This window comes from Erythrolamprus reginae, chromosome 12, assembly GCF_031021105.1.
Source record: "Erythrolamprus reginae isolate rEryReg1 chromosome 12, rEryReg1.hap1, whole genome shotgun sequence".
NCBI lineage: Eukaryota > Metazoa > Chordata > Lepidosauria > Squamata > Dipsadidae > Erythrolamprus > Erythrolamprus reginae.
In genome coordinates this window covers 32,335,169-32,353,698 of record NC_091961.1, presented here as the reverse complement: position 1 = coordinate 32,353,698, position 18,530 = coordinate 32,335,169, and the positions used below count along the sequence as shown (strand labels likewise).

Sequence of the window (18,530 nt, the reverse complement as noted above, 5' to 3'; positions counted from 1 at the left end):
TGCGGTAGCAGGCGGTTCCGGAGGTAATCTGGTCCATTGCCATGTAGGGCTTTAAAGGTCATGACCAACACTTTGAATTGTGACCAGAAACTGATCGGCAGCCAATGCAAAAGCTGACCAGACTAAGGATGCTAACCAGATAGATACCTGGTAAGCAGATTGGAAAATAGGGAAAAGAATCTGCTTACCAGGTATCTATCTGGTTAGCATCCTTAGTCTGGTCTTTTCCCTATTTTCCACCTCCAAAACTAAGGTGCATCTTATACACTGAATAATACGGTAAATTCCTTGCTTTGTTGATGCATTTTAAAAACCTAACCTCTCTGCTCCTAAAATATTAGAATTACCTGCTTAAATCTTGTAAAATCCGTGTGGGGGGGGCTATTTCTTGGGGGGCTTGTCGCTGGGACAGAAAAGAAAGCCCTGGATATTTGGGGAGGAGAAGATGAGGCCAAGGAGACCAAGAAGACATCGCCTTTTAGTGTTCATGAAAGACCACTTCCAGACTCACCTACTCAAAACAACCAAAATTAAGTCATCCTAGAACAGTGATGGTGAACCCATGGCACAGGTGCCAGAGGTGGCACGCGGAGCCATATCTGCTGGCACGTGAGCCATTGCCCTAGCTCAGCTCCAACATGCATGTGTGTGTTGGCCAGCTGATTTTGGGCTCGCACAGAGCCTCCAGAGGGATAGGGGAGGGCATTTTTACCCTCCATGGGCTCCAGGGAAGCCTTTGGAGCCTGGGGAGGGCGAAACATGAGCCTACTGGGCCCACCAGAAGTTGGGAAACAGGCCACTTCCGGCCTGAAGAAGGCCTCCAGGAGGCAGGGGAAGCTGTTTTCGCCCTCCCCAGGCATTGAATTATGGGTGTGGGCACTCACACATTTGCGATAACATGCACACACACTATTTCAGCACCCGAGGGGGAAAAGGTTCGCCATCACTGTCCTAGAAGGCTGTTTTAGGGATCTGACGTCTCTCCCGAACTTCCTGCTTTCCTTTCAGGATGTCCTTGGCAGGTGACTTCCACCTCGTTGACTTTGGCCTTCGGTTCCTTCCCCGTCCGCCGGACCTCGATGCTCAGGATGCCGTCGTGGGTCACGGTGGCTTTGACCGACAAAGGATCGGCATCCAAGGGAAGGATGTAGGTCCGGGTGAATTCGCGGGAGACAAATCCATGCCGGTCAACCTTCTGAGGATGCTGGGCCGTCACCTCCAGCAGGTTGTCCACCGTTCGGACGGCGATTTCATCAAGGGTGAACTGGCAGACGTCGAGGAAAACCTGGAACTTGTGTTCGTGGAGGGTGACCTCCGAGATCCCTCGTTCCAGCTGTTTGTTAATGCGGGGCCTGATATAGTAACCGTGGTACAAGGTTGGAGCCAGAAGATCTCCAGGGCAGAGGCCTAGAAGAAACAAAGGTAGCAGCTTTGTGAAGGACTCTTCTTCTGAAATATTTCTGGACACTCCCCATTGTATACTCCAAGACCACCTTCTGCCGCACGAATCCCAGCGACCGGTTAGGTCCCACAGAGTGGGCCTTCTCCGGGGTCCCGTCAACTAAACAATGTCGGTTGGCGGGCCCCGGGGGAAGAGCCTTCTCTGTGGCGGCCCCGACTCTCTGGAACCAGCTCCCCCCAGAGATAAGAACTGCCCCTACCCTCCTTGCCTTTCGTAAACTCCTCAAAACCCACCTCTGTCGTCAGGCATGGGGGAACTGAGATATCTCCTCCGGGCCTATACAATTTATGTATGGTATGTTTGTATGTATGTCTGCTTAATAATGGGGTCTTTTAAATGTTTTAAATTGTAAATTATTAGATTTGTCATGAACTGTTTTATTGTGTTGTGAGCCGCCCCGAGTCTACAGAGATAAAGAAATAAAGAAATAAATACTGCTCAAAAAAGTAAAGGGAACACTCAAATAACACACCCTTGATCTGAATGAATGAAATATTCTCATTGAATACTTCGTTCTGAATGTGTTGAATGTGCGCAACAGCCTCTGAAACTGATTGTCAATCAGTGTTGCTTCCTAAGTGGACAGTTTGATTTCACAGAAGTTTGATTTACTTGGAGTTATATTGTGTGGTTTAAGTGTTCCCTTTACTTTTTTGAGCATGTCTGATATGAAATGCGGGTTCTATACAGATGAGCTGTAATCTAGGATTGGTCTGACAAATGTTTTGCAAACTCTGATTAGCAGATCGATGTTACCAGAGAAGAAGCTAGGTAAGATTAGATTGACAACTCTTAATGCTTTGTTGGCAATGTTGTTACAGTGGGCTCTAGGGCTTAGGTCATTGGATATGAGGACTCCAAGGTCTTGGACAGAGTGAGGGTCATCTACAAGTTCATTTCCTCCAAGGATATATTTAGTATTCTGATTCAAGACGGTTGTTCCACCGGCTCCATCCCATGCAGGCTGCCCGAGGGGGCTGGGAGGATGTGGGAAAGTGATGGCCGCCTGTGCATTCCTTCCAGGGGCGTTTCGGCCTCGCGTGCCAGCTGGGCTTTTCAGCGCTTAAGTGGGCTTTCCAAAGTCTCCAGCCAGCAGCAGCGGGGTGGTGTGGTTTTTTTTTGCAAATGCTCCATCTTCGTGCCAGCCGACTGCATTCCACCGACTATGTTTGTGCCAAGGAAGGGGAGGGATACACAGGGAGGGGAGGACCAGGCAGAAACATTTTCATTTCATTTATTTTCATTTATTCATTTGTCCAATACACAAATACATAGGAAGAAAATAGACATGTGATAATATAAAATAGGGTGAAAGTGAACTTAGAGGAGAGGATATATGAAAGGAAGAGAATATATAAGATAGGTGAAAGAGAGGAAAGACAATTGGACGGGACGAAAGGCACACCAGTGCACTTATGTACGCCCCTTACTGGCCTCTTAGGAACCTGGAGAGGTCAATCGTGGAGAGTCTAAGGGAGAAGTGTTGGGGGTTAGGGGTTGACACTATTGAGTCCGGTAATGAGTTCCACGCTTCGACAACTCGATTGTTGAAATCATATTTTTTACAGTCAAGTTTGCAGTGGTTCGTATTAAGTTTGAATCTGTTGGCTGCTCTTGTGTAGTTGTGGTTGAAGCTGAAGTAGTCATTGACTGGTAGGACATTGCAGCATATGGTCTTGTGGGCAATACTCAAATGGTGTTTTAGGCGCCGTAGTTCTAAGCTTTCTAGGCCCAGGATTGTTAGTCTATTTTCGTAGGATATTCTGTTTCGAGTGGAGGAGTGAAGGGCTCTTCTGGTGAAATATCTTTGGACATTTTCAAGGGTGTTGATGTCTGAGATGTGGTATGGGTTCCAGACAGATGAGCAGTAGTCTAGGATGGGTCTGGCAAAAGTTTTGTAGGCTCTTGTGAGTAGTGTGAGATTGCCTGAGCAGAAGCTGTGTAGGATCAGGTTAACAACTCTAGAGGCTTTTTTGGTGATATTTTTTGACATCTCCTTGTCTGCAGCCCGATGGAGATTATTCTTAGCTTCTCACCAAGGAGAAGCCCAAACCTTTTGCAACTCTTATCTACATCACCTTGGTGCTTTCAGAATACTTATTTTCCTTTCTCCTTTGTTCCTCTTTCATAGAAACATAGAAGATTGATGGCACGCTGGTGCACTTATGCACGCCCCTTACTGACCTCTTAGGAATTGGGAGAGGTCAACAATGGATAGTTTATGGGTAAAGTTTTCAGGGGCTTTTTTTATGATATAGTAAAAAAAATTGTGTGGAGGACAAAAGAAAAACGGGGGACATGATTGAAACATTTAGATATGTTAAAGGGTTAAATAAGGTTCAGGGGCGAATTGTTTTAATAGGAAAGTGAACCCAAGAACAAGGGGCCACAATCTGAAGTTAGTTGGGGGAAAGATCAGAAGAAACGTGGGAAAAGATTATTTTATGGGAAGAGTAGTAGATGCTTGGAACAAACGTCCAGCAAAGCCAAGTTTTTCCTTGGAGGGGAAAAAACCTCTTTGTCTTTGGAAAGCTTTGGGGTGGGAGAGGCAGGGAGTAGATAAGTTTTTCCCCTATCTATCCGATGAGTCTATGCTACAAATTTTACAGCCGAGGAGGAAGTTTGGTAAAGCCACACTTGGAATCCTGCATTCAGTTTTGGTCACCACGATGCAAAAAGGATGTTGAGACTCTAGAAAGAGTGCAGAGAAGAGCGACAAAGAGGATTAGGGGACTGGAGGCTAAAATATATAAAGAACGGTTGCAGGGACTGGGCATGGCTGGTTTGATGGAAAGAAGGACCAGGGGAGACGTGATAGCAGCCTTCCAATATCTCAGGGGTTGCCACAAAGGAGAGGGAGTCAAGCTATTCTCCAAAGCACCTGAGGGTAGAACAAGAAGCAATGGGTGGAAACTAAACAAGGAGAGAAGCAACTTAGAACTAAGGAGACATTTCCTGACAGTCAGAACAATTAATCAGTGGAACAGAAGTTGCCTCCAGAAGTTGTGAATGCTCCAACACTGGAAGTTTTGAAGAAGATGTTGCATAACCATCTGTCTGAAGTAGTGTAGGGTTTCCTGCCTAAGCAGGGGGTTGGACTAGAAGACCTTCAAGGTCCTTTTCCAACTCTTGTTATTGGTATTGTTAGTTCTACGTCGAGCCTGGATTGCCTACGGAATGGAGTTATTTGTGGGCAACTGACCCAACTTGTGAGGCTGGGATTTCCAGAATGTCTCCCCCCAAATTGTCCCACTCCACTCCTCATCCAGTGTTGCCAGTGGGCAGGGTGTTGTGTAGGGTTTTCTCCAAGGAAATTAACCAAAAGTGATCCAGACGTTCCTCCTTCCCAAAGATAAGAGTCTCCATAAGGGCCACCTCCCTCTTTCCATCTCCAAAGTTCTCCAACCTTGGCAACTTTAAGACTTGTGGACTTCAACTCCCAGAATTCCTCAGCCAGCCATGAATGATAGAGTCGGAAGAGGCCAGAAGGGTCATCTAAGTCAGGGGTCTCCAACCTTGGCCACTTTAAGACTTGTGGACTTCAACTCCCAGAATTCCTCAGCCAGCCATGAATGATAGAGTCGGAAGAGGCCAGAAGGGTCATCTAAGTCAGGGGTCTCCAACCTTGGCCACTTTAAGACTTGTGGACTTCAACTCCCAGAATTCCTCAGCCAGCTAAGCTGGCTGAGGAATTCTGGGAGTTGAAGTCCACAAGTCTTAAAGTGGCCAAGGTTGGAGGACCTTGATTTACACAACCAAGCCAGGCCTGGGAAAGATCTCTCCACGCACCCATTATTTTGCAAAAACCGGACCCATTTTCCATCCGTTTTTGTAAAAAAAAAATGGGCCCTTTTTTTCACAAAAACAGAACGCACAGAAAGTTTGGGAGGCCTGCATAGTGCTCCCAGGAGGAAGGCAAAAACGCACATGTGCAACTTTTCTACATGATGCACTTTTTAGCACACTGAAATGGGGGGTGAAGGAGAAGGGCACGCCCCAGATTTAACTATTCCAGCAAAATCCCTCCATCCCAGAGCTGGGAACCTCCCAAACCTGCAACCTGAAAGGACGGGTATGTATGTCCATGCCCGACTTACCTTCTCCAAAATTCTGGTCGTAAATCTTGCTGGGGTTGGCGAACTCGCACTCGGGGCTCATTGGGTAGGCGTGGGGCAAGCTGTGCTGCTGAGCCATGGCGAGAAAGCTCCTCTTGATGTGCCCGATGTCCAATGCTTTCCTTGGGAAGCTTGTAGCCAGCCGGCCGGCTGTCTTGGACGCTTGGATCAAGCGCATTCCAGCAGGGGGAGGGGGCAGAGAGGAAGCGATAAAAGATGGACTGAAATAGACAGGCGGGTCCGGCCATGCTGAGCCCCCAGGGAGGGCCGGACGCTCGTGGCTCTGCAAATGCCCTCTTCCTTTTCCCAAGGAGAACATCTACAGGCTACTGGAACCCTGATGGCGAACCTAGAGCATGTGTGCCATGGGTGGCACATGGAACCATATCCAGCTCCAGCACCCATGCGCGCACTGGTCATCAGCACTGGTAATGAGATTGGCAACAATAGCAGCATTTTGCAAACCTGATGGGGCTTCACCCTCCCCTCCTCTTCCTCCTCCTTATATGTCAATGAATCAGGGAGATGTCTATCTAATCCACTTCGGGATGTTAGCTTCTTGCTCTGGACTTTGAAAAACTGATTTTAAGGCCCTTTTCGGCCAAGATTCCCACGTGTGTCCAATCACACTTGGCCAATAAAAGTCCTATTCTATTCTATTCTATTCTATATTTTTCTATTCTCATTCTCATTCTCTATTCTACTCTATTCTGATCTATATTTTTCAATTCTATTCTCATTTTCATTCTATTCTTTTCTATTCTATTTTCTATTTTCTATTCTCTATGCTATATTCTATTTTATATTCTCATTCTCATTCTATTCTATTCTCTATTCTATTCTTTATTCTATTCTCTATTCTCTATTCTATTCTATGTCATCTACCGTACTATCTACGGCCTCTAATCCCAAATTCTGAACTTCAGGGAAACATCATTCTGAACATTTCGATGGTGGCAGCCACCCTGAGTTCAAAGGAAGCTTCAGCCGTTCCCTTGGTTTTTATAAACGCTTTGAAATCTGTCAGTGGGCAGGAAAGTAGATTTGCCTGTTGACTTGGACAGAAAACCCTTGGACTAGGGGAGATAATAGCAGTGTTCCAATATCTCCGGGGTTGCCACAAAAAAGAAGGAGTCAAGCTATTCTCCAAAGCACCTGAGGGCAGAAGCATAAAGTTTGGGGAAATTGTTTCCCCGCTACCCCCTGCCCAATGTCCACAGTCAAAACCTAACCCAACTGTTGTGCTCAATGTCCACTCCGCCCTTTCACAAAGTCACAACATGTGCTGATTGACCTCACGGCTGCATATAAATAGGCAGGTTTACTGCAGAATGCAGGCTGACTCAGATGTCCCCTAAGTGGTGCTTGTTGAGTGAAAGCACACCGGAACAGGATTCGAGTCCAGAACCGGTCGTATTTCCAAGTAGCCACGGACGGATTCCTCTATTCCAATGCCCATAGCTTTCTTCATGATCCCAGCATATGATTTCTAAGGAGAACTACTGATCACTCAGGAAGCTGCAGAGCGGAGGTCATAGAATAGAATAGAATTCTTTGTTGGCCAAGTGTGATTGGAGACACAAGGAATTTGTCTTTGGTGCAGATGCTCTCAGTGGACATAAAAGAAAAAATACATTTCTCAAGAATCGAATCACATAGAATCGAATCAGATAGAATAGAATAGAGTAGAATAGAGTAGAGTAGAATTGAATTGGCCAAGTGTGATTGGCATATCTGCCACCTCTGGGGGTCCTTCAGGTTCATCCAGGTCTATCTCTCCCTCACTCTCACTCTCTGCATCAGCTGGCAACACCACTGGTCCAGGGTGTCAAGGTGGACCGGGCTCATCCTCCTCAGAATCTATCACTACCAGAGTTGGTCGAGGACCATTCACAACACTATCCATTCTATAGAACTGGTCCGAACTAGTAGGAACCCACTTCTGCCCAGCGTCCGATGTCAAAGGAGGTTTTATTTAACCCACCTTCTTTTCACTGTCTGGAAATTGTGTCGAGGTGGGTTCTTGGGACGGGGGTTTAGACTCAGCCAGGGTAACTCCAGGTCTGAGATGAAGACACTCTCCGTTCAAGGCCTGGCCGTGCTTGCACCCTCACATAGTTGGGGGTGAAGAAAGAGGAAACTGAAAGAGAAGACGGGACAAACTGGTCCGACCACATTCATGGCAAATGCTCAGCTGGAGGTGCTGGCAGCCTTGCATCGCTCTCTCGCCCACGTGAGCAAAGAGGTTTAAATTTAACCCAGTGGGGAAAATGATTCATCTTTTCTATCTCACTGTCCTGTTAAAAACATTTGGTCCGGTGGTGAGGTCAAGGAAGCAACCCCAAGGCTGAAACAAATGACCCAGGCTGTGTCCGAAGCCGTCTGGTGATGCTGGGCAGAAGCTTTGGCCAAGGGGGAAGGAAGGAAGGAAGGAAGGAAGGAAGGACAGAGAAGGTAGCAAGAGAAGAAGGGAAAAAAAGTGGAGAGGAAGGACAGAAGGAAGGGAAATACAGAAGGAAAGGAAGGAAAATGGAGAAGGAAGGAAGGAAGGAAGGAAAAATAAAGGAAGGAAGGAAAAGAAAATGAAGGAAGGAAAATGGAAAAGAAAGGAAGGGAAGGAGAAGGAAGGAAAGGAAAATAAAGAAAGGAAAGAAAAAATGAAGAGAGGGAAGGAAGGAATGAAGGAAGGAAAGAGAAGGAAAGGAAGGAAAATGGAGAAGGAAGGAAGGAAAAATAAAGGAAGGAAGGAAAAGAAAATGAAGGAAGGAAAATGGAAAAGAAAGGAAGGGAAGGAGAAGGAAGGAAAGGAAAATAAAGAAAGGAAAGAAAAAATGAAGAGAGGGAGGGAAGGAAGGAATGAAGGAGGGAAAGAGAAGGGAAGGAAGGAAATGGAAGGAAAGGAAAATGGAGAAAGGAAGGGAGGAAACAAAGGAAGGGAAAAGGAAGGAAGGGAGAGAAATAGTTGTGGAGCCCCAGACCCCAACTTCTACTCTCAAAAGTCTTTGCAACATCCCAAGACCAGTTGATTTTTTTCTCCTTTGGCCGTGACATTCACAGCGGAGATATTCGGAGTGTGACCCTCCGTGCCCTTCCTCCCCCCCACCCACTCTTCCTTACGCTGGCTAACACAACAGCCGTCATCCTCAAGTGTTATGGTGGTGACCTCATCTTCCAACCCTTGGCAGGCCTTCCTTTCATCTGCCCAAGATGACTCAACTCCCCCAGGGAGGGTGCGAGGTCCAGAGTCCCTTCCCGTGGCAAGTTCAGCCCAAGAGGAGGAAGAGGAGGGGGGGGAAGGAAAGAAGGAAAGGAAGGAAAGAAAAAAGGGAGGGAGGGAAGGAAGGAAGGAGGAAGAAGGGAGGAGGAGAAGGAGGAGGGAGGGAAGGAAAGGAAGGAAAGAAGGAAGGAAAGAAGAAGAAGGAAGGAAGGAAGGAAGGAAGGAAGGAAGGAAGGAAGGAAGGAAGGAAGGAAGGAAGGAAGGAAGAGGTTGAGGTGGGCCTGATGCCTGAATGCCAACCTGGTGCCAGCATTCTTTCCGAGACAAAGATAGTCAACGCCGGATTCCAGCGGCCGAAGCAGCAGGAATGCGGATCACGCTGGCTGAGCCTTTCTTCTCTTTCCCAGAGACAGGCACTCTGTTTGTGTGTGTGTGTGTTGTGTGTGTGTGTGTAAGAGAAGCGGTTTCTGCTGACCAGCTAGAATTTCACTGTGTTCTGTGTTCTTTTCCATCCCTGCCAGCCTCCTCCAGCCAATGGCCGGCCAACTCAGCCAGAAAACCAGGATTAGGGCCGCCTGACATCACCGGTCAGGGGGATTTAGCCGGGCCGAAGCCTGGCACCGTGGAGGCATATATAAAGCCCGGGCTGCCTGGTCTCGTTGGTATGTGGTGCCCGCCGGCCGCTTCCTCGGAGGGAGATGGACGTCACCATCCACCACCCCTTCTTCCGCAGACGGCTCCTGCCCGGCCCTTCGCCCACCCGCATCTTCAGCCAACATTTCGGGGAGCCCCTCATGGAATCCGAACTCTTGGCCGGCAGCTGGCCCCTGGGGCCCTCCCTGGGCAGGCCCTTCGCCTTCAGGAACGCTGGGTGGATCGACAGCGGACTGCCCAAGGTAACCCTCCTTCCCCTTGCGCCGACGCCAGGGTGCACGCAGAGCCGGAGGTGAAATCCGGCAGGTACTGGCGAACTGGTAGCAGAAATTTGGAGTCGTTCAGAGAACTGGCAAATAACGCCTCTGGATGGCCCCGCCCCCTTCTGTTCCCTGCCTCCCGCGTCCCAGCTGATTGGGAGGAAATGGGGATTTTGCAGTATCCTTCCCTTGCCCCGCCCACAGAACCTGTAGTGAAAAAAAATTGGATTTCACCACTGCTGTAGAGGGCACCTGCCAACTGCTTTATCTCTCTCTCTCTCTCTCTCTCTCATCTATCTTTCATTCTATTTCTATTTCTCTCTATCTATTATCTATCTTTCATTCTTTCTATCTCTATCTCCCTGTCTCTGTATCTATCTATCATCTATCTATCTATCTATCTATCTATCTATCTATCTATCTATCTATCTATCTATCTATCTACCTACCTACCTACCATCTATCTATCATCTATCTATCTATCTATCATCTATCTATCTATCATCTATTTCTCATATCTATCTATTTATCTATCATCTCTATCTATCTATCTATCATCTATCTATCATCTATTTCTCATATCTATCTATTTATCTATCATCTCTATCTATCATCTATCTATCTATCTATCTATCTATCATCTATCTATCTATCATCTATCTATCTATCATCTATCTATCATCTATTTCTCATATCTATCTATTTATCTATCATATCAATCTATCTATCTATCTATCTATCTATCTATCACCTCTCTATCTATCTATCTATCTATCTATCTATCTATCTATCTATCTATCTATCTATCTATCTATCTACATTGCATATTTGACCCCTATGACATTAAGTGTTGTACCTCATGATTCTTGACAAATGTATATTGTCTTTTATGCACACTGAGAGCATCTGCACCACAAATTCCTTGTGTGTCCAATCACACTTGGCTAAGAAAGAATTCTATTCTATTCTATTCCATTCCATTCTAAAAGTGAACTACTACACATGCAACGGAAACCTAAAATGCCATTAACGTGGTTTAAACAAGGTTCCAATTTCCCTCATTAAAAATCAATTTGCCCCCCTGTGGGGCGTGGGGCCCACATTGGGAACCAGGGACTTGGAGCCTCTTGTCTTCCCGTACTGTGATTTTAATCATAACTGGGGGTCGAACTTTCCAGCGAGGTGTCCAACACACCCCAAAGTGTCCCGTGCCTAGAATTTCCTGATCAATACAAAATCTTCTCTCAACCGTTTTGTCGTCAGATGCATTTGGACGATGATCAGTTTTCCGTCAACGTGGACGTCAAGCATTTCTCTCCCGAGGAGCTGAAGGTCAAAGTCTCGGGAAACGTGATTGAAGTCCAGGGGAAACATGAGGAGCGGCAGGTGGGTCTCTTCGGGGGGTGAGCCCCTTCGGCCGGGCAACAGGAGGGGGGAGGAAATGGATTAAATTCGTATGTCGCCCATCTCAGTCTCCGAAGTGACCAGGGGAAACATGATACAAGGAGTCAAGCTATTCTCCAAAGCACTTGAGGGTAGAACAAGCAATGGGTGGAAACTAAATAAGGAGAGAAGTAACTTAGAACTAAGAAATTTCCTGAAAGTTAAGACAAATAATCAGTGGAACAGCTTGCCTCCAGAAGTTGTGAATGCTCCAACACTTTTTTAAGCTCCGACGTGTTTTTAAGAAGATGTCAGATAACCATTTGTCTGAAGTGGTGTAGGGTTCACCCTTAGATGAAACAAGCTCCTCTAGGGCTCCTAAACTGACCACGCAATGCCTTTTCTGCCTCTCCCCCCACCCCACCCCAAGGACGAACATGGCTTCATCGCCCGCGAGTTCAACAGGAAGTACAGAATCCCAGCCGACGTGGACCCCCTCACCATCACCTCCTCCCTCTCCTCGGACGGCGTCCTGACGGTGAACGGACCAAGGAAACTCAAGGGACTTCCGGGGCGTAGCATCCCAGTCGTGCGAGAAGAAAAATCGGCCCTCCTCCCAGGACCAAGGAAATAAAAGAGACCCTCGGAGACCCTAAATCCTTTTTTTATATACCAAAGAAATCCTTTATGTAGGACATAAAATCAGCTGACTACTTCAGCTTCAACCACAACAACACACGAGCACACAACAGATACAAACTCAAAGTAAACCGCTCCTAACTCGACTACAGGAAATATGACTTTAGTAACCAAGTAGTTGATGTATGGAACTCACTACCTGACTGTGGTTTCATCACCATGCTCCCAAAACTTTTCCCTTAGACTCTGTTGACCTAACCCGATTCCTAAGAGGTCAGTAAGGGGCGTGTATAAGTGCACCAGCGTGCCTTCCGTCCCCTCTCCTAATGTTTCTCTCTTATTAGTATTATGTATATAAATATTATTATACAGTGGGACCTCTACTTAAGAACGCCTCTACTTAAGAACTTTTCTAGATAAAAACCAGGTGTTCAAGATTTTTTTGCCTCTTCTCAAGAACTGTTTTCTACTTAAGAACCTGAGCCTGGAAAGATTTTCCAGGAAACTTGAGAATGGCTCGAAGGCCTGGCCAGTTTCCTGCCATTCCCCCTGGGTTTCTCTCTCTGGCGCAGTGCATGGGAGGCGCATGCTCCTCCTCGCCGCCTCAGAGTCCCTCTTTTTTTTCTTTTAAGCCTTAAAGTTTTGGATTTTTTTGATTCCCCTCCCCTCCCCTTCTTCCTTCGTCAGCGACTGTCCTCCTCCTCCTCTTCTTCCTCCTCCTCCCACCCAAATTCCGAGCTTTTATCTCTTTCCTAATGGGTTTGCACACATTATTTGCTTTTACATTGATTCCTGTGGGAAAAATGCTTCTACTTACAAACTTTTCTACTTAAGAACCTGCTCACGGAACGAATTAAGTTCTTAAGTAGAGCTACCACTGTATCTTTGTATACCACCAATACGTACTTGACAAAACAAACAAATAAATAAAATAAAATACATCAATCGATTCTTCTGCATTTATTTCTCTGTGCAAAGATAGGCACACCAACTTTTTAAAGGAACAAATAAAACGGGTGGGGCAGCTTCCCCCTCCAATCTGCGTGGCCAGCTGCAATCTCAGCTTAAGGCCCGTGGTCCTTCAACGGGAAGGTGGAATCCGGTTGTGGAACTGCGAAGAGAGTCACACAAACTAAACTAGGAAGGAACCAGAATGGAAACGCGAACGGGTTGGGGGAGTCTCCCGGCGGGCATTTCTTTTATTTGAGGAACGGCTGCCCGTCGGCCGAGCTCCTGATTTTGGTGGAGGGGCCTGGAGACCCTACTGCTTCAGCGACATCATCTCCGTTGCTTCCTTGGGCTTCACTTCGACCAAGGAGCAGGCTGCCTTGCAGCGCGGAGGCTCGTAATCGATCATGTAGCACGACAGAGCGGTGGGCTTGATCGGTGGTGGCTCCAGCTCCGGCTGGTGTCCGGGGAACCAGTGAGGCTCTCGCGCCACCCCTAAGAGCACAGAGAGGACGGGAAGAGGCAGGGAAGCAAAGCACAGGTGTGCATGTGTACATAGCAACACTTAAGCCATAGAAGAGCCAACTTTGCCACCCCTGCCCTAGCTAATCCCCCCTCTGGAGAGGGGCGGCATACAAATCTAATAAATAATAATAATAATAATAATAATAATAATAATAATAAAAATAAAAATAATAATAATAACTTAACCCACAAACTGGGCTCCCTTTGCAACAGCCCAAGGCAGCCCTGGCCTGGCCTTCTGTTAACCCAAGGGGATCCTCCTAGCTCAGGGGTAGGCAAAGTTGGCTCTTCTATGACATGTGGACTTCAACTCCCAGAATTCCTGAGCTAGCATAGTTGTGGAGTCGAAGTCCACAAGCCATAGAAGAGCCAACTTTGCCTACCCCTGCCCTAGCTAATCCCCCTAATGAAAGGAGGGGGGGGGCTTCGCAGGAATTTATTTATTAATCAGATTTCTATGCCGCCCTTCTCCTGGGACTCAGTAAACAGATACAAAAACATGAAGAAATCTAATATTAAAATACTCTAAAAATCTCCATACTGAAAACACATAGAAATCTAAGTTAAGTTATATTCTAAAACCCCTATAGCAGTGTTTCCCAACCTTGGCCACTTGAAGATATCTGGACTTCAACTCCCAGAATTCCCCAGCCAGCATTCCGGGGGGGCAGGGGAAGCTGTTTTTGTCCTTCCCAGGCATTGAAGTATGGGTGTGGGCACTTGTGCATGTGCAATAGTGCACACTTTTGGCACCCAAGAAAAAAAGGTGCACCATCACTGCCCTATATATGAATAAACCAATCGTCCAAATTCATATCATTCTCCACTCGTAGGCCGGGGTAGATGTTAAGATTTCAGTGGCCCTAAGCCTGTTGGCAGAAATGCGTTTTCAGGGCCTTATGGAGGGCCAGGGGGGCAGTATGAATCTCTGGGGGGAGTTGATTCCAGAGGGCCATCACAAAGAGGGCTCTTCCCCCAGGCCCCGCTAGACAGCGTTGACAGGACCTGGAGAAGGCCGACTCTGTGGGACCTAACCGGTCACTGGGATGGATGAGGCAGAAGGCGGTCTTGCAAGTAATCTGGTCCAATGCCATATAGGGCGTTATAGGTGATAACCAACACCTTAAATTGCGTTCGGAGACCGACTGGTAGCCAGTGCAGCTCACGAAGTATTGGAGTCGTGTGGGTGTACGTAAGCACACCCACAACATCTCGTGTGGCTACAAACGCCTTGTAAGGGTAGCCCCATGTAGAGGGCATTGTAGTAGCCCAGCCGCAAGGAGATAAGGGTGATAAGCTTATTAGGTCTAAATAAGGTCTTATTTCAACTCGTCCGCTAGGAATCTTTTTTATGGGGGGGGGGATGGGAAGAAATATAGACACTTCTGCCCCCCCTGACTCCATGTTTTCTTGCTGTGCGTTAAGTTTTGTACACCTACTTCTTAATCTGCAAGGCTTTCCCTTGGAGTAGTCGGTCACGTAGGTGGACTCGAAATAGTGAGCATACTGCAAAGGAAAGGGGAGGGGTCAGTGTGCGTGCTCCAGTCCGAGGGCCCTTCCCTTCCTCACGCCAAGCCCAACCTTCAAGCAGAGGGGGCTTTCTCCCCAAAGCAAAGAGGCCAACAGGACATCTCTGTGGTCATGTGACCGGCATGACTAAATGCCAAAGGCACATGGAGCGCTGTTAGGGTGTCCAGGGTTTTTCTTGTTTAAAAAATGATTTTTCCCAGACTTTTAAACATTTTAATAGTTTGGGTCCCCGTCCCCCCCGATTTATTCCATTTTTTTCACAAATTCCCTGATAATTCCGATATTTCCCGAACCCCCAATTTCCTTGATAATTCCTTGATTTTCCTGTTTTCCAGGTTTGCTGGACACCTGGCGCTGTTATCTTCACACCAAGGTAGTCCCTGTTTTTCTCCTTTACGTGCTTTGCAACTGCTAGGTTGGCAGAGGCTGGGACAAGTCACTCTGTTACGCAGCGCTAGGGACTCGAACCGCCAAACTGCCGATCTTCCTGGCCCACAAGATCAGCATTTTAGCCACTGGGCCACTGTGACCCTCTTTAAAAAAGCCTGAAAGCCAGGGGTGGGCAGCAGGCAGGACGGGGTGGAACGTAGTTCCACCAGCGGAAATGAAGCTGTGTGCCCACCTCCAGCTGACTATCCCCCCCCTCCCATCTTCTTCCACTTCCTCTGACATCAGCAGGGAGACCAGCAGTTGCAGGGGGCCCATTTCCTCCCCCCCCTTTTCCTCAACAGCTGATCGACACCCGTTCGCCCAGCTACACAGCCTGGGGCAGGGGGCGACCCAGGATGGAGAGCGCAGGAAACGCGAAGCAAATTGTCACCCCAGCGAGCAACACTGGCGAGGTTATAAGTCGAGGATGATTGTTCAAGCCACTCCCACCTGGTCACATGGCCGGCAAGCCACTCCTACCCCAGTCATGTGACCATAACTTGACTGTAAAAAATATGACTTCAGTAACCGCGTTGTCGAAGCGTGGAACTCACTACCGGAGTCCATAGTGTCATCCCCAAACCCCCAACACTTTACCCTTAGATTATCTACGGTTGACCTCTCCAGATTCCTAAGAGGTCAGTAAGGGGCGAGTACAAGTACAGTACACTAGCGTGCCTTCCGTCCCCTGTCCTATTGCTCTCCTATATCTCCTATATCTCTTCTTCTATTCTTTCATTGATGTCTTCTATTCCTATACCTTCTTTTCTATTATTTCTTAGATATATTTTACTATGAGTATCTCCTCTATAACCTTCATCATGTATTTTACTATGTGTATATAGATATACTGTATACCCACTAAAACCCTCAATGTGTATTGGACAAAATAAATAAATAAATAAATAAAATAAAGCCACACCCACAAAATAAGCCACACCCACAGCATGGCAGTAAAAATTCTGGCTGCCCATTACTGTCCAAAGCCCTTGATAATTAGCAACAACGTCCCTTTTGGTGGTGACCTAGCAAGCCAAAGGACAGCCTGACCTGGGAAGGGAGAGGTTTGAGTTGCCTCATTTTCTGGAGGTCGTAGCGCTCCTCGTTCCAGTTCCCCAAGAGGGTCTTGTTGGCGTACATGTCCTCGTTGGTGCTGCACCTCCAGCCATACTGGCAGAACTTGGAGTTGCTGTTCCAGTCTGTCCAGACTTCCCCGTGGCCGTCCGCGTGGAGCAAGCTGCCATGGAGAGGGTTGAAGAAGCACGACAGGGACATGTCCTGAAGGGAGACAGAGAAACAGGCCACGGGCTTTAGAGTAGGGCGGAAATCTAGGAGGTTTTACAGGTTCTGACGAACCGATAGTGGAAATTTTGAGTAGTTCAGAGAACCGGCAACTTTGAACGGGTCCAAAGATGGGCTACAAAAAATGGGGGAAGGTCTTAAACATAAAACTGATCAGGAAAGACTCCATGAACTCCATCTGTCTATTCTAGAGGACAGAAGAGAAAGGGGGGACATGACTGAAACATTTAAATGTGTTAAAGGGTTAAATAAGGTTCAGGAGGGAAGTGTTTTTAGTAGGAAAGTGAAGCCAAGAACAAGGGGGCACAATCTGAGGTTAGTTGGGGGAAAGATCAGAAGCAACAGGAGAAAATATTATTTTACTGAAAGAGTCATAGATGCTTGGAACAAACTTCCAGCAGACGTGGTTGGTAAATCCACAGGAACTGAATTTAAACATGCCTGGGATAAATGTACATCCATTCTAAGATAAAATACAGGAAATAGTATAAGGGCAGACTAGATGGACCAGGAGGTATTTCTCTGCCGTCAATCTTCTATGATTCTTCTTTCTAAATGATCACTAAATGAACTGTCATAAATCAGAGACAATCTGTATTTCTCCCCTTTGTAATGTCTGCCCCTTTGGGAGTGATTTTAACCCAGAGTAGCAAATTGATGGCCAAGAGAATAATTAAAGGAAATTTCCCCCAACGCTTCAACCTGGAATGGTGAGAAATCTGGACGCTCGGCAGCCGGAAATACCTCGGAGTCAGAAGTTGTAGTGGTGAGATTCGAACTACTGGTCTCGTCCAAACCCCACATTTTCCTTGCTACTTTCCCCGCTTATCAACGGGAAGATCTCAGGAAAAATGGAACACCTCAGTAACCTGGGTGCGAAAACTGCCAATGGGATTTTAAAAGTGCCAAGGGCTTTGCTGGGATGGGGATCACCTGAGGCAGGCAGAAACTCCCCCCCCCCCCAAAGAAACCCCTAATTTTGCTTTGTTTGTGATGTAATCTGAAGTCACTGTCCTAAGCTGATTTTGATCCCAAACTGCATTTTGCCTTGGCTGCTTTGCCCACAAGCCTGGCCTGACTAGCTCCTGGTTTCTTTTCTGCTGTGCCTTCATATTGGTTTTTTTTAAAAAAAATTATTTGTGGTTTTTTCCCCTCATGGCTATGCAGTGTATATTAGAGGGGGGTGAACCTCTGAGACCTGCATGCAACATAATTTCATTTTATTTATTTATTTGAGTTGGAAAGGATCTTGTAGGTGTTGGTTATGACCTATAAAGCCCTACATGGCATCGGACCAGAATACCTCCGAGACCGTCTTCTGCCGCACGAATCCCAGCGGCCGATAAGGTCCCACAGAGTTGGCCTTCTCCGGGTCCCGTCGACTAAGCAATGTCTGGCGGGGCGCAGGAGAAGAGCCTTCTCTGTGGTGGCCCCGGCCCTCTGGAATCAACTCCCCCCGAAGATCAGAACTGCCCCCACCCTCCTCGCCTTCCGCAAGTTGTTGAAAACTCACCTTTGCCGCCAGGCATGGGGAAATTGACACTTCCCCCAACTATTTTATGTATGGTTTCATTGGGTTGTATGATTATTTTATTATAAGGGGTTTTTTAATTGTGTTTTAAATATTGAATTTGTACATTGTTTATTATTGTTCTTTGACAGACTTTTTTCTTCCAAGGGTGGCGCGACTTGAGCTCAATGGGCTTTGGATGCTCCTCTCCAGCCAGGCAGCCCTCGAAATGCATTGTGTCCACACACCCCACACACCCCCAAAAAAGTGAGAGAGAAAAAGAAAAAGAGACGATAGACTGCTCCTGAACATGGAGGCTCCACCCACAAAACTACCGTTCGCGAGAAGTGACCCTTCCCCCCCTCCCAACCGACCACGAAAACAGCCCTAAACAGCTACAATAAAAGAAATAATCCCCCCTCGACCGCCCCCCCCCGTTCCTACCGGCTAAAAACGCCCCCGCCGCCCAGAAAGCCTCGGAAAACCCGAAAGGGGCGGGGCGACAGCGAGGGAGCCGTTTCTATGGCAACCGCGGAAGCCGCGCGGCAGGATGGAG

General features: G+C 47.3%; 3 protein-coding genes across 3 annotated transcripts; 1 reads left to right on the top strand and 2 right to left on the bottom strand.

Annotated features, from left to right (window-relative positions):
• Nucleotides 1-946: 946 nt before the first annotated feature.
• Nucleotides 947-5,680, bottom strand: HSPB2 (heat shock protein family B (small) member 2). The gene is made up of 2 exons (XM_070765322.1): nucleotides 5,560-5,680; nucleotides 947-1,407 (listed from the first exon to the last, which is right to left on the bottom strand). Exons 1-2 carry the CDS (start codon nucleotides 5,654-5,656, stop codon nucleotides 965-967), a joined length of 540 nt encoding a protein of 179 aa, XP_070621423.1. The 5' UTR covers nucleotides 5,657-5,680; the 3' UTR covers nucleotides 947-964.
• A 3,269-nt stretch (nucleotides 5,681-8,949) lies between these two features.
• On the top strand, nucleotides 8,950-12,649 carry CRYAB (crystallin alpha B). The gene is made up of 3 exons (XM_070765833.1): nucleotides 8,950-9,690; nucleotides 10,972-11,094; nucleotides 11,522-12,649. The coding sequence occupies exons 1-3, from the start codon at nucleotides 9,493-9,495 to the stop codon at nucleotides 11,723-11,725; spliced, it is 525 nt and encodes a 174-aa protein (XP_070621934.1). The 5' UTR covers nucleotides 8,950-9,492; the 3' UTR covers nucleotides 11,726-12,649.
• Nucleotides 12,650-12,677: 28 nt separating this feature from the next.
• On the bottom strand, nucleotides 12,678-18,507 carry CFAP68 (cilia and flagella associated protein 68). The gene is made up of 4 exons (XM_070765831.1): nucleotides 18,419-18,507; nucleotides 16,213-16,440; nucleotides 14,643-14,709; nucleotides 12,678-13,173 (listed from the first exon to the last, which is right to left on the bottom strand). The coding sequence occupies exons 2-4, from the start codon at nucleotides 16,435-16,437 to the stop codon at nucleotides 12,992-12,994; spliced, it is 474 nt and encodes a 157-aa protein (XP_070621932.1). The 5' UTR covers nucleotides 16,438-16,440; nucleotides 18,419-18,507; the 3' UTR covers nucleotides 12,678-12,991.
• Between the last annotated feature and the right edge of the window lie 23 nt (nucleotides 18,508-18,530).

Bases quoted from the DNA above. Each gene is read 5' to 3' on its own strand.
- CRYAB (XM_070765833.1), top strand. From the start codon at position 9,493: ATGGACGTCACCATCCACCACCCCTTCTTCCGCAGACGGCTCCTGCCC. The intron at 9,691-10,971 runs GTAACCCTCCTT...TTTTGTCGTCAG, and splicing joins TCGACAGCGGACTGCCCAAG to ATGCATTTGGACGATGATCA. The intron at 11,095-11,521 runs GTGGGTCTCTTC...CCCCACCCCAAG, and splicing joins GGAAACATGAGGAGCGGCAG to GACGAACATGGCTTCATCGC.
- CFAP68 (XM_070765831.1), bottom strand. From the start codon at position 16,437: ATGTCCCTGTCGTGCTTCTTCAACCCTCTCCATGGCAGCTTGCTCCAC. The intron at 14,710-16,212 runs GTCAGGCTGTCC...TTTCCTTTGCAG, and splicing joins TCAAACCTCTCCCTTCCCAG to TATGCTCACTATTTCGAGTC. The intron at 13,174-14,642 runs GTAGGTGTACAA...CTGTGCTCTTAG, and splicing joins AAAGCCTTGCAGATTAAGAA to GGGTGGCGCGAGAGCCTCAC.
- HSPB2 (XM_070765322.1), bottom strand. From the start codon at position 5,656: ATGGCTCAGCAGCACAGCTTGCCCCACGCCTACCCAATGAGCCCCGAG. The intron at 1,408-5,559 runs GTAAGTCGGGCA...TGTTTCTTCTAG, and splicing joins CGACCAGAATTTTGGAGAAG to GCCTCTGCCCTGGAGATCTT.